General features: G+C 45.5%; 1 protein-coding gene and 1 pseudogene across 1 annotated transcript; one reads left to right on the top strand and one right to left on the bottom strand.

The window, feature by feature from the left end:
- Positions 1–335: 335 nt before the first annotated feature.
- LOC119360408 lies at positions 336–4293 on the bottom strand (annotated as a pseudogene).
- An 11091-nt stretch (positions 4294–15384) lies between these two features.
- LOC119362070 (probable cinnamyl alcohol dehydrogenase 6) lies at positions 15385–16789 on the top strand. The gene has a single exon (XM_037627240.1). It carries the CDS (start codon positions 15466–15468, stop codon positions 16546–16548), a length of 1083 nt encoding a protein of 360 aa, XP_037483137.1. The 5' UTR covers positions 15385–15465; the 3' UTR covers positions 16549–16789.
- Positions 16790–18158: the final 1369 nt, after the last annotated feature.

Below are 18158 nucleotides of genomic sequence, written 5' to 3'. Positions count from 1 at the left end.
CGGTTGCCTGATCCGCCCACAAACCGGCGAACAACATCACGCCAAGGTCACCAACGCCGTCATGAAATGACAGGCTTCTTCCACCTCGACGGACTTGCTCGCACACCAAGATATGCGAGGGGGGCTTCTACTTCTCCCTCGCTCATCACCCTTTTGGCCAAACCATGGATCAACCTTCCTCTACTCTGACCCATGCCATGGACCGAGCTCATTTCCCTCCTCAATGTCATCTCTTCACCCCTTTCCTCGTGTGGCATGTTGCACCGCTAACCCTCACCTTATCTCCCTCCCTTTCCTCCCATATCGAGACATGCATGTGTTTCTGCTAGGCCGCTTCACCTCACCGCCGCCTTCATCTCCTTATACAATGTCGTATCCGCCGCCTTCTGCCAGCTGTAGAAGAAGCGTGTTCGATTCTTGAACCTACAAAATATAAAATGCTGAGGTCAATAAGTATGATTTTCTCTTGTCCCTAGTACTATATTTTTATACATGCTTATTGCACAACCAACTTGTGTGTCGTAGTGTACTGTGGACTTGCTGAGCTACTCAACCTTGAGCTTGTTAGTTTGGCAGAGCACGTTCTTCGTCTTAACCTCCATCTGCAGCTCGGCATCGCGGATGGCGACAGCCTTGGTGGCCTCAACCTCGGCGACCTTGGCCTACTAGTCCCAGCCTTCCCCTTCAATCCTTCATGGCAAGGTCGGTCATTGAGGTGCGTTGTCGGCCTTCCTACTGTTTTCAAACACCCACACCTCCGCCTTGACCTTGGCCTTCTCCTTGAGCGCCTCGCCCTGCTGCCGCACAGAGAACACCTTGTTCTCGGCGTCCACCTTGGCGGCGTTCTGGCACGTGAGGCCATCCCGCTCCACAAACATCCACCTTGGCCCTGCTCGCTGCCTCATGTTGTGTCTTCTCACTGAGGTAGGAGAAGTACTCATGCCCCGGCACGTCCACCAGCTGCTTCACGGTGGCATTGTAGATGAAGAGGCCGAATTGGTCCAGCTCCTTCTGCACGTTGCTGAACACCTCCTGCTTGAACTTTTTAGTGCAGGTGAAGATCTCATCCATGGTCAGCTGCGCCACCAGCATACGGGTCTCACCCTCGATCAGCCCTTTAGCCCTTCACCATGTCGTGCCCGTGGCTCCTACCATACGAGTGCAACAACGCGATCAACTTCACGTGGAGTAGGAGCTTCGCTTCGACGGTGGGCAGGGCTGGACGTACCGCTCATGGCTCAATCGGTGTTTGACATACTCGATCCTGGCTTGTTAGAGAAAATGGACGATCTGGTCCGCTAAAATCGGCCTGGAAAATTGTCGGTCCGATCCATTCTGGTGTTCAACCGGTCCGACCAAGAGGACTGAGAAAAAATGTCATTGTCGCCGCCATTCGTTCTTAGCGTGCCGACCGGCAGCCCCCTGGTAAACTACCATGTCCCCAAGCTTCCCCTCTCCTTCTTTTCTCTCCTCCCCATCCACCATAGCCTCTCGCCGCCCCTGTCGTGCATGCACCACTGACGATCTCAAGTTCTCAACTTGGCGCTGGCAGCGTTCTAGCTACGGGTTTCGCTACCATGGCAGCGACCGTTTTAGCACAGCACACATGCAGGCCATCAACTGGGGAAATGGTCGATTGGGTGTGAACTTCGGATCGTGCGAGAATCGCTCAGCCGTGATTTCCGCGTGAGATTTAATAGCCTCCGCCTATAATCACGCACCATGATCCTACGCTGCCGTTTTCTTTGTTGAAGCATATGTTCAGGTCCACCTTCCGCCATGTGATTCTGTCTCTCCCATTGCTCTATCCGTAACAACCTTTCCTTATCGTCTGCGTCTTTATCACGAGTAAAGGATTAGCAAGGTCAGCTCAGGACTTAGTTGGGTTACTGGCCGCACCTGCCTGTGTATATCTTGTATAAATGTATACCTCTATAACTGAATATGACTGCTTTTAGTCGCGTTGGTGTGTTCACTTTCTGCACTTCTATTCAGTCGAACAGGAAATAGGAAGTACAAGAGAAACATGGCTTGATCCGAAAATCACAGCACCATTTGACAACAAACCGAACGTCATGTTTTTTTTCATGGTTAATCCGCTAATTATGGCAAGGCCCGAACATAAAAAAACATGGGATCATGAAAAAAATGCTACGGAAGGTTCATGGCTAACAGCCATGCACTTTCCGCGGCACATCACCGACCTCATCGCTGGCGCTCCCGCATGTCCACTACCTCGCCATAGCACCCGCACATGCAGCCCACCTCGCTGCTGCCCCAGCACGTTGACGTCGGTGGTGGTTGGCCGGTCCAAGTGGTGGCTCGATGAGGGACCGAACCAACCCGGACCGTGTCGCCTTGGTAGCGTCGCCGAGTTCTAGGGTGGTCACCCGAGGACCGATGCTGAAGACAACGGGCAGCACGAAGGGCAGCTTCTTGGAGCTCTACCAATACCCACGCCTTCTTCACCAGCATTAAGTCCTCGGTGCCCCAGCCGGTGATGGCCAGGTACTACGACGCGTACGCGGCGATGAAGCTCGCCGTTGACTGTTTTGCCCGGCTGTACCGTTAGGTTTTCTTTCCTTCTTACCTACGTAGGACATAGGAGTGTTGACCGATCAAAGGAAATAAATAGAACATGTTAGTACATATAGCAAATATGCCCGTGCGATGCAACGGACCTATCAAACTTGTTTTACGTGATCTCTATTGTATGTTCTTTCTCTATTCCAAAATTCCACTCACGCGAGTAAGAAGTATTTCACTGTCTTATGCAAGTAGTTCAGTGCATGCATATGCTACTCGTTCGTAATTGCAACCTCAACAGAGTAAAAAAAATCGGTTCGGTGCATGGATGGATTGATGGGAACACACTGTCTCATGAAAAGGATAAGAATCACATTGGCATGCATAACTGATTTGAAATTTTAAAAATATAGCATCTACATCTGCGCATCATGAGGAACAATTCCAGAGAAAAAAATTGATCCAGTCAAGTGTATCTTTGGATATTTCATTATCCACTTAGGCCATATTAGTATTAATTCCCACGTGGTGCACATCATCCTGATGCATGGGTGTGCCTCGGCCCTTACATTGCAAATGTTATTATTGCAGGAAGAGCACACATTCATAAGCTAACGGTTTCACAATGCGTTCTTGCTGATAGTAATTGAACCAAATAAAACGATGGACAAGCAGATTGATTAAGGAACTCTAGGTAATACTTCATGCCGTAAGCATTGGCTCAAAAAGTTAATTTGTAAGTAACAAAAAAGGCCTAGAAGAATAGTTCTACCTAAATAAAGTTTACTGCTGCACATGAGCAGATCCACACGAAGCAGAGGGGAGGTGGAGCAGGCCGGTAACCAGGGGAAGGAGCAGAGTGGGAGAAGATTTACACCGCCGTCTCCACTGGATATGGTGTCTCCGCCGCATCTGTGGAGGCGCCGCGGCTCCGCCTCGGATGGTGCTCGTGGCTATGGTGAAGAGGAGGGGCGACACATGGGCGAAGAGGCAGGCGGTACTCATGGCCAAAATAGTGGGTCGTTCGAGCTGCGGGAGGGAGGAGGGGATCGTCGGGAGGCGGCGAGATCGGTGGGCGGCGGCGGCGGCATCCAGGTAGGGAAGTCGAGGTAGGGCGCTGTGTTTTTTTAGGGGAATTGCTTGTGAAAATAACGTGCCACGACGATGTAGCGAGCGGATCCCCTTAAATAAGACGTAGCGAGTGGATTCCCTTAAAACTGGTAGGAATGGACACGATTGATGACGTTGATAAATAGTGGTGAATGTTGGCCTAATTTACTATCATCATGCATGAAAACGAATCATCAAGAAAAAGAATACTTCCTATTACTACGCTCATAGGAAGCTTCCTAATCTCTGCTACCAAACAGTTTCTGACCAAATAAGAAAGGAAAGTTATGGACCTGATTCGGAAGGAAACAAACGTTATGAAGATTAATTAATTTAGATTTGATCTTTAGAAATTGATTGTGATTGATTCTTTTACATAAAGACATTACTAAATAATTTGTGTTAGTATGGAAAGTTCTGACCCGTTCAGTTTTTTTCGGTGTGTGAGAGGGTGAAGCGAAAATAAACCGATGAAGTGGGGGGAGGGGACGAAAAAAACCAGCGAAGGTGGGAGGAGGTACCAAAAAAAACCATGGTAGGTGGGACGAAAAAAAACCTGGAAGCGAGACTACCAACTGCTTCATTAGAAGTAGAGATGCATGCCCAAATAATTTTGGTAGATCTATCTTGGTCATTCCTGTCACTAACGTTATCCATCGCCTTATTTCCAACAAATCCTGCTATCTTTACTGTGTTTCTCAGGTGGATGTGCGTTGCGTGCTAGTGCAACTGAACAGCAATCTCATCGATCCCTGTCAGTCTGAAACACTCAACACAGCTAAAGACCGACTGAAACTACTCGGAGGCACGCATGTGGACTGGACGCACAAATTGGCGGTCCTTCCAGGGTCACGGCTCCATTTCCCACGGGTCAAGTAGTTGTCCGGTCACGCTTCTTCACATGGCGAAACCGGTCAGTTTCACCTCAACTTCAACACGGGTTTCTCGGTGATCACCGGCCAATTTCCGTTGGAGCTGTGGAGCAAAGTACTCCTACATGTGATTTTTCCGGGAAATCACCACGCACGTCGACGGTGTTTCTCGTCGTAAACAAAGCAGAAGAAGAAGCGCAATGACGAGCTCCAACTCTACTAAAATTACTTGGAACAATCACATGTCGCATCAGACGCTTTACAATATTTAGTTTAAAGTACAGGAGCGTTTGTTTTTCTAGCCCATGAACGCTCGTGCTGCTGCTAATTAAAATGCCGCGGTAGGTGGTGAGAGTTTGCCATTTATTTATACCCGTGCTGTGCACAGTAATGCTACTCGATCATGCGTCTTTTCTTCTCCGTCGTTCAGGTTCACGTATACAAACTTCTGACAGATGCATCACATGTCTGATCGGTCGGATTCAAAGCGAGAGGAAAAATACAAATCTCGTGGTATACAGCTGCTGCTTGTGTGTCGAGCCGACAAGCAGGCAAAATGGTCTTGTGGCCAGGATTTGGATCCACTCGTTCGACAAATCGGCGTGGGGGTGTTGTTTTAATGGCTTCGGCATGTATACAGCATGTCCTCTTACTGTATAGTATAGTCCAGTAGTACCTTTTGGCGGTATATGTGCAATCCAGAAATTCGTGGAGGCGCACACCTATTCAGCCATGTTAGTTGTCTGATTGTCTCGCGATACGCACAGTCGTTGGATTTCACACGAGAGCAGTTTCTAAAACTAACGATTCTATAGATCATAGTGTTGAGTAAATAGGCAATTTCTCGATTAAATTAATCCATGAGCAAATCACTAGAATGGCATTGACTAAGTTGATGACGTACTGACTCTGATCTAAACATGCACGTACTAAGCAAACAGTAGACAAATCTACACATACTGCTAGTACTGCTAATATAAAAATAATCAGGAGCGGGATAAACGAGTTATACCCTCCAGTAGGCCACGCAGAGGCCGCGGCTTTGGTGGCAGCAGCGGCGTCCTCGGCGACCTTCTTGTCGGCTTCAGCTTTCTCGGCGGCGGCACGGTCGGCGTCGGTGGACATGGTGATGACGAAGGCGACGCGGACGTAGAGGAAGTAGACGATCGGAAGCGAGCAGTCGCGTAATCGCTGCCCAAAAACCTATTCGCCCCTCACCCCGTACAGGAACCAGAAGGGCGTGGTTTCGGAGACCTGCTCTCCCGTCGACCGTGTACGTGGCGGACGGGATGGAGTCACCGGCGGCAGCAGCAGCAAAGGAACGACGGCGGGCGTGCGCGTGAGCAGATGTGATCTGTTCGTGGCGGCTAGGGTTAGGAGACACCACATACTTATAGGCGCAGCCGCGTGGAGAGACGTGGGCTCGACCCACGTCCGAGTCCGTGACAGCCCACGATCCGACGTCTCAGATCGTGGCCCAGCTGTCAGAAAACTCTCCGTTAGTGACTGGCAAAAATAAGCGCGTAGGTGTGAGCTCGGCTCGGCTCAATCCCGCAACCCGCGGCGCGGCGCGGCGCGGCGCGTCGTGACGAGGCGGGCGGCGGAGGAGGAGTGCGCGAGGGCCTCTTCTCTTCTCAAGCTCCAATAGCATGTAGAAGAGAAACCCTTATAAACCACTCCAACTCTCCTTCCACTTCCGGGGTGGGACTAAACTTCCCACCACACCTAGTGCCATATAACCCACATGGGCCCTTAGAGATTTTTCAGAAATTGCAATATGGGCCTAGAGCCCATCTCAGATTTCAGCAATCCCCCACCAAATCTCGAGGGCCCATTGTGTCCTCTGTTCCAATTGCTGTTTCGATATACCAGTGTTTCAGTAAAGACCTGTTAAGGTTGAACTTCACCTAGAACAAGTGGCTACACTCCTTCACAACTGAACAATGGACTATGCCTTGAATTGTCAGTTTGGCGTAAAGAAGTTTCACTACATGTCTTACTAGTACTAGGCTGCCGAAGGCTGACCCCTCGGGTGGAGCATATAAGTCACACTCCTGGCCTATTCATGAGTTTACTAGAGATCACCCCAATCTCATAGACTGTGACCAGCAGTCGGGCTCATATAGGTGTGTTCCTCCAAAGATCGCTCTGTAGGATAGCATCTTGCTTTTATAAGCTTTGGAACACATTGAGACCGTAGTCATCCTACCATACAGTATCGAGAGTATTGCATCTCCAACGGAGTGGGTTAGTATAGTTACTCTCCTCAGTTCACCACTGGCTTGTTTTCCCATGTCCTAGTTCACGGGATCTCCGATCATATAGGTTGGGTTACCACCATGGCAACTCATGTGGGTCTCATACCCATCTCCCTCGATGCATTATCTATCACAACACGTGATAGCCCTTTTGTAAAGGGATCTGCCAGATTCTTAGCCGTATGGACATAGTCCAACGCTATCACTCTGGAGTTTCTTAATTTTCTGACAGCTTTTAATCTCATTCTTATGTGTTTGGTGGACTTCATGTTGTCCTTTGAACTCTTCACCTTGGTGATGACAGTCTGATTGTCACAGTTCATAAGGATAGCCGGAACCGGTTTATCAACCAATGGCAAGTCCATCAAAAGATCTCGAAGCCATCTCGCTTCAACACCAGATGTTTCTAATGCCGTTAATTCTGCTTCCATTGTCGATCTCGTTAAGATCGTTTGCTTGCAAGACTTCCAGGAAACAGCGCCACCTCCAAGAGTAAACATATACCCAGTTGTGGCCTTCATCTCATCAGCATCAGAGATCCAATTCGCATCACTATACCCTTCAAGTACCGACGGGTATCCGGTATAGTGAAGTCCATAGTTCATAGTACCTTTCAGATAGCGCATAACTCTCTCAACAGCATGCCAATGTACATCACCCGGTTTGGAAACAAACCGGCTCAGTTTGCTCACAGCAAACGCGATGTCAGGCCTCGTTGCGCTCGCTAGGTATATCAGTGAACCAATGATTTGAGAGTATCTCAATTGATCTTTAGCCATGCCTTTGGACTTTCGAATCAATACGCTAGGATCATATGGTGTTTGAGATGGTGTGCAGTCCGAATATCCAAAACGACTCAACACCTTCTCAACGTAATGGGATTGCAGAAGTGTGATCCCACCCTCATTATCTCTCAGTAGCTTGATGTTCAAGATAACATCAGCCACACCAAGGTCTTTCATCTCAAAGTTCTGAGATAGAAACGATTTGACCTCCTCAATGACTTTGAGGTTTGTTCCGAATATCAGTATGTCATCAACATACAAGCACAGTATAACTCCTTCGCCCCCACCATGGCGATAGTATACACATTTGTCAGCCTCATTAACAACGAAACCAACAGATGTCAGAGTTGTATTAAACTTATCATGCCATTGCTTAGGTGCTTGTTTCAGGCCATATAAAGATTTTATCAACCTACACACCTTTCTTTCCTGACCATCTATCACAAAGCCATCAGGCTGTTGCATGTAGATTTCCTCCTTTAGCTCTCCATTTAGAAAAGCCGTCTTAACATCCATCTGATGGACGAGAAGACCATGTGAGGCCGCCAACGAGAATAATACTCGAATGGTGGTCAGTCTAGCCACAGGTGAATAAGTATCAAAGAAATCTTCCTCTTCTTGCTGGTCATAGCCCTTGGCCACAAGCCTAGCCTTGTACTTTTCAATCGTACCATCGGGCCTAAGCTTCTTTTTGAACACCCACTTACATCCCAGTGGTTTGCAACCATAGGGACGGTCAGTGATCTCCCATGTCCCGTTAGCCATGATGGAATCCATCTCGCTACGGACCGCATCCTTCCAGTAGTCAGCTTCTGGAGAGGCATACGCTTCTGAAATAGAAGTGGGAGTATCATCCACGAGGTACACGAAGAAATCATCACCAAAGGTCTTTGCAGTCCTTTGTCTCTTGCCCCTACCAAGGGTTTCCTCGTCATCCTCCTCGGGATTTTCATCATGTGTTTGTTCATAATATTCCATAGGGATGGCAGGTTCAGGAGTGTCCTCAGATTCCTGTCTAGAAGTGCTTTGCATATCTCTCATAGGAAAAATATCCTCAAAGAATGTAGCATCCTTAGACTCCATAATTGTACCGATCTTCTGGTCAGGTACCTCAGATTTCACTACTAGAAATCTATAGCCAACGCTGTTCTTAGCGTAGCCCAAATTAATGCAGTCCATGGTCTTATGTCCAAGCTTACGCTTTTTGGGGATCGGCACGTTGACTTTCACCAAACAGCCCCAAGTACGCAAGTACGAGAGTGTCGTCCTTCTCTTTGCCCATTTCTCATAGGGAGTGATCTCACTATCCTTTGTCGAAACTTTATTCAGGACATGACATGCCGTCAATATAGCCTCCCCCCACCATGCCTTGGATAAACCCGATGTATCTAACATGGCGTTAACCAAATCAGTTAGAGTACGGTTTTTTCGCTCGGCAACCCCGTTTGACTGGGGTGAATAGGGAGGCGTCCTCTCATGAATAATGCCGTGTTCCGCACAGAAGGAATCAAACTCACTCGAGAAGTACTCTCCACCACGATCTGACCGGACTCGTTTAATTTTCTTTTCAAGTTGATTTTCAACTTCTGCCTTATAGATTTTAAAGTAGTGTAGAGCCTCATCTTTAGTATTTAACAGATACACATAGCAATATCTAGTGGAATCATCTATCAATGTCATGAAGTATCTCTTTCCACCTTTAGTCAACACACCATTCATCTCACAAAGATCAGAATGTATGAGTTCTAATGGTGCCAGGTGTCTCTCCTCCGCGGCCTTATGAGGCTTGCGAGGTTGCTTAGCTTGCACACATGAAAGGCACTTAGAACCTTTGGCTAAAGTGAAACTCGGGATTAAATCCAACTTGGCTAGCCGCGTCATAACACCAAAACTAATGTGACAAAGACGTGAATGCCAAACTTCAGATTCATTAACATTCGAATGAATATGGTTCACGACTTTATTACAAAAATCAGCGAGGGAAAGGCGGAACATCCCTCCGCTCTCATAACCTTTTCCAACAAAGAGTCCATATTTTGTAACAACTAATTTATTAGACTCGAAAACCAACTTAAATCCTTCTCTACATAGAAGGGAGCCACTAACGAGGTTCTTCTTGATGGCGGGGACATGCTGCACGTTCTTCAGCTGCACGATCCTTCCCGAAGTAAACTTCAGATCGACCGTGCCAACACCATGAACAGAAGCACTCGCGCCATTCCCCATCAATACGGACCCGTGACCTGTGACCTGGTAAGAAGTGAACAATGAAATGTCAGCACACACATGAACACCTGCACCTGTGTCCACCCACCAATCGTTGGGTTGAAACACTGAAAAAACAGTAAATAAATTACCGTACCCAGATGCACCATTCTCATTGTTGCCCACAATCATGTTGACAGACTTGGAGTCCTGTCCTGACTTCTTGTACTTGTTTGGGCACTTGTTGGCCCAATGTTCAACCGAACCACAAGTAAAGCAGCCCTCGTCCTTCTTGTTCTTCTTGAAGGTCTTCTTACCCTTCTTCTTAAAGTCGGTATTGTGTTGGACACCGTTCTTTCCCTTGGGCTTGTGGGAGTTGAAGTTCTTCTGGTTCACCATGTCGGCAACAGAAGTCCCTTCGGCCCCTTTTCCGTGCGAGTCTTTTGCTCAACACTCAGATGGCCAATGACATCCTCCACAGAGAATTCACGCCTCTGATGTTTCAGAGTGGTGGCAAAGTTCCTCCAGGAATTAGGGAGCTTAGCGATTATGCAGCCCGCGACAAACTTGCCCGGTAACTCGCACTTGAGAAGCTCAAGTTCCTTAACAATGCATATTATCTCATGAGCCTGCTCCAATACAGGACGGTTTTCAACCATCTTGTAATCGTGGAACTGCTCTATAATATACATCTCGCTCCCTGCATCGGCGGCCCCGAATTTAGATTCGAGCGCCTCCCACAAGTCCTTGGCGACATGCACATGTAAATATGCGTCGACCAGTTTATCTCCGATCACGCTAAGAACTGCTCCGAGAAACACAACGGTAGCCTCCTTGAACGCCTTCTCCTGTTCAGGAGCAATCGTTCCCGTGGAGACACCGGTGACCCAGAACACGTTCATAGCCGTGAGCCATAACGTGGTCTTAGTCTGCCAACGCTTGAAGTATGTACCGGTAAACTTATCCGGTTTCAGTGCAGCGGCAAAGCCACTTGCCGAGAAACTCCTACACATAATAGGTTTTTGGATTGTTGAGTAAATAGGCAATTTCTCGATTAAATTAATCCATGAGTAAATCACTAGCATGGCATTGACTAAGTTGATGACGTACTGACTCTGATCTAAACATGCACGTACTAAGCAAACAGTAGACAAATCTACACATACTGCTAGTACTGCTAATATGAAAATAATCAGGAGCGGGATAAACGAGTTATACCCTCCAGTAGGCCACGCAGAGGCCGCGGCTTTGGTGGCAGCAGTGGCGTCCTCGGCGACCTTCTTGTCGGCTTCAGCTTTCTCGGCGGTGGCACGGTCGGCGTCGGTGGACATGGTGATGACGAAGGCGACGCGGACGTAGAGGAAGTAGACGATCGGAAGCGAGCAGTCGCGTAATCGCTGCCCAAAAACCTATTCTCCCCTCACCCCGTACAGGAACCAGAAGGGCGTGGTTTCGGAGACCTGCTCTCCCGTCGACCGTGTACGTGGCGGACGGGATGGAGTCACCGGCGGCAGCAGCAGCAAAGGAACGACGGTGGGCGTGCGCGTGAGCAGATGTGATCTGTTCGTGGCGGCTAGGGTTAGGAGACACCGCATACTTATAGGCGCAGCCGCGTGGAGAGACGTGGGCTCGACCCACGTCCGAGTCTGTGACAACCCACGATCCGACATCTCAGATCGTGGCCCAGCTGTCAGAAAACTCTCCGTTAGTGACTGGCAAAAATAAGCGGCCTCTTCTCTTCTCAAGCTCCAATAGCATGTAGAAGAGAAACCCTTATAAACCACTCCAACTCTCCTTCCACTTCCGGGGTGGGACTAAACTTCCCACCACACCTAGTGCCATATAACCCACATGGGCCCTTAGAGATTTTTCAGAAATTGCAATATGGGCCTAGAGCCCATCTCAGATTTCAGCACATAGCTTATGAAACTTACAATATTGTCAGCTGCTCGTACCATGTTCCGGAGCAGGTTATGAAACTTATGATTCTGTCGATAGCTCATATCAAGTGTTTTAGAAGTTGAAATTTTCAAAACTTGTCAAACATATTCGGAATCGATAAGTTCTAAAACTTACGATTCCATCGGTAGCTCGTACCAAGTTTTGGAACTTCAAATTTAATAAAACTTTTAAAACTTGTCAAACATATTCAAAATGGACAAGTTCCAAACGCACGGTTGTGTCGGTAGCATGTCGTCTTGCTGTATACTCCCTTCGTTTCGATGAATAAGGCATATTTGGTTTCATTAGCACAACACTTTGACCAATAATTACTCTTTCAATATTTTATTTATGTAAATACAAAATCACTATCATAACAAAGTACTTTTAAATACCAATCTAGTGATAGAAATTTCATGTCATATAACCTTGTATTTACGGAGTAACTATTGGTCAAATTCATGTCTTAACGAAACAAAATATGCCTTACTTTTAGGAATCGGCGTGGGGTGTTGTTTTAATGGCTTTATGATGCAGCATGTCGTCTTATTGTATAGTCCAGTACTGCATAATCCAGAAGTTCATAGAGGCACGCACCTATTGATTGTTAGCTTGTTCAATTGTCTTGCGATCCGCAAAGTCATTGGATCTCGCATGAGGGTACAACAAGTTTTAAGTTATAATTTCTGAAACTTTCCATTTCAGCCGCCGCAGGTTCTGAAACTTACGATTGCGTTGCTAACTCCTACCAAGTTTTAGAGTTGAAACTTACAACTTAGAGTTTTGTCGATCGCTGGTTCTAAAACTTATGATTTTGTTCTTAGATTGTACCAAGTTCTAGAAGTTGAAATTTTACCAAAATATCAAAAGCTCGTTAAAAACATATTCAAAATGGATCTCATTTGAAAGCCCTTGTCACCAGAAACACGAATATGAAAACTAAACTTAATTTAGATTTTAGTTTAAAAGACATGGAAGATTAGAAGTCGAAAGCCAAAAGAAAAAGGAGGCTGCGTGCCCCCTCATAGTGTAGAAAACCGCCGGATCTCTTGGTAGGCTACCTTGCTTAGCTGGAAGTCAGATATCTGAGGTCACATGGGTATTTACTCATGTTCAGGCCTCCATGGTGAAGTAATACCCTATGTCCTGCTTGATGTTGTTTATTGATAGTGGGTATACCTCGTGTGAGAGATTACAAAGAGATGTATGATTCTATCGAGAGTTGTTTTATGGGAGAGTAGATGGGAATGAGAGCTCCTAGCCCTCCCCTCCCTATATACATGGAGAGGCTAGGATTTTATAGTGGGAGATGCGATCTAGGTTGTCACTGCGATCATTTTAGGGACCAAGATGATCCAAGGACATCTATCCCTTTCTCCGAGCTCCCTCATGTCGTTGGGTATATGGTGGGCCTTGTGGGCCTACTGGCGGGTCTGCTGCCGAGTTCCTTGCTGGTGAGTCACCCCATTTTACATGTTCTATTATGTCAAGTTGTCACTATTGTTTTCCTTAGTAAATATAAGATATAAGATCGAATAAGTAAATTTACCGGAACCGGGATGTACTGGTGAAGCATCTGCCGTCCATGTCAACATCAAGATGCACACTGTCCTTTGACTATTAAACTAAGGAATCTTTTGTGGGTGGAATACATCTCTATACTAGTCTGACACCACCCGACCAATACGTGAACATGCCCCAAAACCTTTCCATTTAGTCATGCATGTGTACTCTTAGACCACTCAACCTATAGTACCAACATTTTACATTCTTGTTAGCTATTAAATGATTGATATATTTTTAATAAATGTTTTATTTTTAAATATTTTTATATATTTGAATTCCTAAAGACAAGATCTTTAAAACAAGACCAATATTCAATATATTTTACCGCAGTTTGAAATTTACGGTTTCATTTGCTTTGGCATTTCAAAAAAAGGATGTAACTCATTTAAAAAAAAATCTTTTCACTTTATTTAAAAATACTGGTTTCACAATTAAGAAAACAAATTTGAGTCATTCAAAAATACAGATTTAGCTCATTTTAGAAAACTAATTTTATTCATTTTAAAACACTGATTTCACTCGTATCAAAACACATATTTAATCATTTCAAAGAATTGGTTTTGCTCATTTCGAAAAGGTGATTTCACTCATTCAAAAACTAAATTCAGTCATTGCGAAAAGGTGATTTCACTCATTTCAATTTTTTTGCTCTCACCCAATTCAAAGGTCATATGTCACTATGTTTAGAAAGCTGATTTCACTCAAAGCAAATAACTAATTTCATATATTCAAAAACTTATTTGATTCAATTCAAAAAACAATTTCAATTGTTTCACAAAACATATTTTACTCATTCAAAAAAAAGTTTGAAAGAATTAGTTTGACATGTTTTACATGACTAGTTTAAAAAATCTGAAATGACAAGTTTCATGTATTTCACACCCAAAATGTGTCATGTGTATGAAAAACATATTTCTCTCATTTTAAAAATTGGTCTCGCCCAATTCAAAGCTCATATTTCACTATTTTTAGAAACCTGGTTTCACTCAAAGCAAATAACTGATTTCAAATATTTCAAAAAACTTATTTGACTCAATTCAAAAAAAATTTCACTTGTTTCGTAAAACATATTTCAGTCATTTAAAAAAGTTTGATATAATTAGTTTCACATGTTTTACATGACTAGTTTCATAATTTTGAAATAACAAGTTTCACGTATTTCACACCTACAAATTTGTGATGTGTATGAAAAACATATTTCACTCATTAAAAAAAATGGTCTCACCCAATTCAAAGATCATATTTCTCTATTTTTAGAAAGCTGATTTCACTCATTTCAAATGTTGAATTTTTTTTTTTGAATGTATTCAAGATTGATCTGGTTCTAAAGGTTTTGGCTCCAGGAAATATATATATACAGAGTTTAAAAAAATTGTTTTGAAGATATGAACAATTTAAAATAGTGAAAAGAGAATTAAAAATGATGGATTTAGAGATGTAGAGAGGAGAGATAATGTGAGAAATGCATGTTATAGTATGTACCATGAGCAGTAAAAAGAGAAAAGCAGGACCATGCATGCATCCTTTGCATGTGCATGATGGGCCCGGTGATGAAATACGGTGACTTAAATAGATAAAAGAGGGGAATACAAATGTACACCTTTTTTTGCGGGGTACAAATGTACACCTTTTGAGCTAGCAGCATGCTATTGGGAGTAGGCAGGTGACGGGCGTTAGTGTCAAGCTCAGAGATGTTCTGCTATCTTTTCAGTTTTGTCATGTCGGTTCTTACGTGACTTGTCCTTTGTTCTTTATGATATGAATGAGACACATATTACCATGCAAAAAAAACCCGGTACATCCGGCACGGTTAAAAATCACTTTGCGCGTATAAGATTCTCTCTTAGGGTCCTTTTTATAAGAAAAATTACCTAACCAAATGAACTATGTATTTAATAAACAAAACTGTCAAGTTTGGTAACGAACACGTCCAACATGATTATATTTGACGCCTTAGCAGGTCAAGTGCAACCACTCTTTAATAAACTACTTAACCGAAATTAACTTAACCTCCAAAACGACTGGACCACTGGGGCACTGAGATGGACCAACCGCGTGAAGCTGAAGCGCACTATATAAGTGGCCGTGGGTAGAGCTGAGACGATGCAGCAATCACAACAACCAGCACGCGCAGCGAGCACCACAGACACCAAGAATCTTTCAGAGTCTCACGCACACGGAGCCGCTCGCACATTTTTGGCGATGGAGGTGACCCCGAACCACACGCAGGCCGTGAGCGGGTGGGCGGCCATGGAGCCCTCCGGCAAGGTGGTGCCCTTCGCCTTCAAGCGCCGGGAGAACGGCGTCGACGACGTCACCATCAAGGTGCACTACTGCGGCATGTGCCACACCGACCTCCACTTCATCAACAACGACTGGGGCATCACCATGTACCCCGTCGTGCCCGGCCACGAGATCACAGGCGTCGTCACCCGGGTCGGCGCCAACGTCTCCGGCTTCCGCCCCGGCGACCGCGTCGGCGTGGGATGCATCGCCGCCTCCTGCCTCGACTGCGACCACTGCCGCCGCTCCGAGGAGAACTACTGCGACAAGGTCGCGCTCACATACAACGGCATCTTCTGGGACGGCAGCGTCACCTACGGCGGCTACTCCAACATGCTCGTCGCCCACAAGCGGTTCCTCGTGCGCATCCCCGACGCCCTCCCGCTGGACGCCGCCGCGCCGCTGCTGTGCGCCGGGATCACCGTGTACAGCCCCATGAAGCAGCACGGCATGCTTCTGGGTGAGCCCGGGCGGCGCCTCGGCGTGGTCGGGCTGGGCGGGCTCGGCCACGTCGCCGTCAAGTTCGGCAAGGCGTTCGGGCTCAAGGTCACCGTCATCAGCACGTCGCCGGCCAAGGAGCGGGAGGCCAGGGAGAGCCTCAAGGCCGACGACTTCGTCCTCAGCACCGACGAGAGGCAGATGCAGGCCATGGGTCGGAGCCTGGACTACGTGATCGACACGGTGTCGGCGCAGCACTCGCTGGGGCCCATCCTGGAGCTGCTCAAGGTGAACGGAAAGCTGGTGCTGGTGGCGGCGCCGGACAAGCCCGTGGAGCTGCCGTCCTTCCCGCTCATCTTCGGGAAGAGGACGGTGAGCGGGAGCATGACGGGCGGCATGAAGGAGACGCAGGAGATGATGGACCTCTGCGGAGAGCACGGCATTACCGCTGACATCGAGCTCGTCTCTACCGACGGGATCAACGACGCTCTGGCCAGGCTCGCCCGCAACGACGTCCGCTACCGCTTCGTCGTCGACGTCGCCGGGACTGGCTCCAGTCTCTAGTTGATTAGAATCTGGTTTGCTGCTCGTTCTGTCAGAAAGAAAGCATGTGTACCTTCTTCATTTTCAGCCCAGTTCAGTTTCAGAGTATGAGAAGAGTGATGGATTTAGTTATATGGTACGAGGAATTCGATAATTCTGTCGACGTCCAATTGTACAGGACGACGTTCTTAATTTGTCTGCAATTAAACTGTACTATGTCAATATCTCATTGAGTTGTCAATTCTCAGAAAAGAATGATTAATTTGTGACACACATAAAGAATGATTAATATGATATTAACGATGATTGTAAGATACATTTATTCAATAATTGTAAGATACATTTATTCAATAACAAATAACACAATATCTATGGCCGTCAGGCGAAACCCTAGGTCCTTCTGCAGAACAGCTTGCTACTCATTTGCTCGAGTGTCAAACGTGGGTAACCTCATCGTGCATATGATGTAAGGCGGCAGTGTGGCTGGTGCAACTAGGTGTTGTTGGGTCTTGCACGTCTATAGATGGCAGCGTCCATGATTACAATGCGAGACATGAGGATCTGCTCGCGCTGTTATTGTTGAACAAGATGGATGAAATTGACAGATCTATCCCCCGGGTATGCAAGTTGGCCCAGACACCTCTGCAGCCCATTAAGAGGTATTTCTTTTTTCCTTTTAACCTAAATGTTAAAAAAACATTCATATCACAACTTTATATATAGTTGATTAATAATAAAGCGATAAAAGGTATATTACAAAAGATATTCTCACACATCAAATAAAATAATTACTTATTACATAAAATGTTCATATAATTATAAAACTGCTCACACCTTTTGAAAAAAATATCTGTATAATCTAGAAAGTGTTCATGTGTTTCCAAAAATACTCATGTAATTATAATTTTTTATGAATTTCTATGTCATTTTGTATGAGTTTTCACACGTTTAAAAAATGTTCATTTGATTTTAATAAGTGTTCAGGTATTTTAGAAAACATCATATAATCAAATAAAATATACTAATTTAAAAATATTCATATGTTTTAAAATATTATCTATAAAATAAAAATTTATAGAAGTATTGGCGGCTTCAAATAAAAATATTCATGTATTATATAAGTATTAAATCTTGTCAAAAATGTTCTTGTCCAAAATCAGCATAAAAATGGAAAAGTAAATTTAAAGAAAGGAATGATGGAAAAATAAAAAAGGAAAAAGAAACAAGAAAGGAAAAATAAAATAAACAAAAGGCTGAAAGAGAAGCAGATGCAGGCCATGGCGAGGATATACATGAACATATTTGAGCTTTTGATATCATTAGTTTGAATTGCTAGCGCCGCCGGTGATGGCCACCAACCTTGTTTTGAAGGTGACACTCGATGAGATATCCATCCATCAATCAACGTGGACATCGGAAGCCAAGGGACTCACGCTTTTTGGCTGGTCTAATGGCCATGAAGAAACATTTCTTTCGCTATGGATCCTTCGACATTAAAGACGGGTTGGAGATTAGGTTATGGGAGGATAAGTGGCTAGGCAATGCCACTCCCTGGGAACAATATCCTGTCCTATACAATATTGTGTGTCACAAGGGTGATACTATCATCATGGTTATGGAATACTTTCCGC

Source organism: Triticum dicoccoides, chromosome 2B (assembly GCF_002162155.2).
Source record: "Triticum dicoccoides isolate Atlit2015 ecotype Zavitan chromosome 2B, WEW_v2.0, whole genome shotgun sequence".
In the NCBI taxonomy this organism is placed as follows: Eukaryota; Viridiplantae; Streptophyta; class Magnoliopsida; order Poales; family Poaceae; genus Triticum; species Triticum dicoccoides.
Note: the sequence above shows the minus strand (reverse complement) of the source record. Positions and strands in the feature narration are given on the sequence as shown.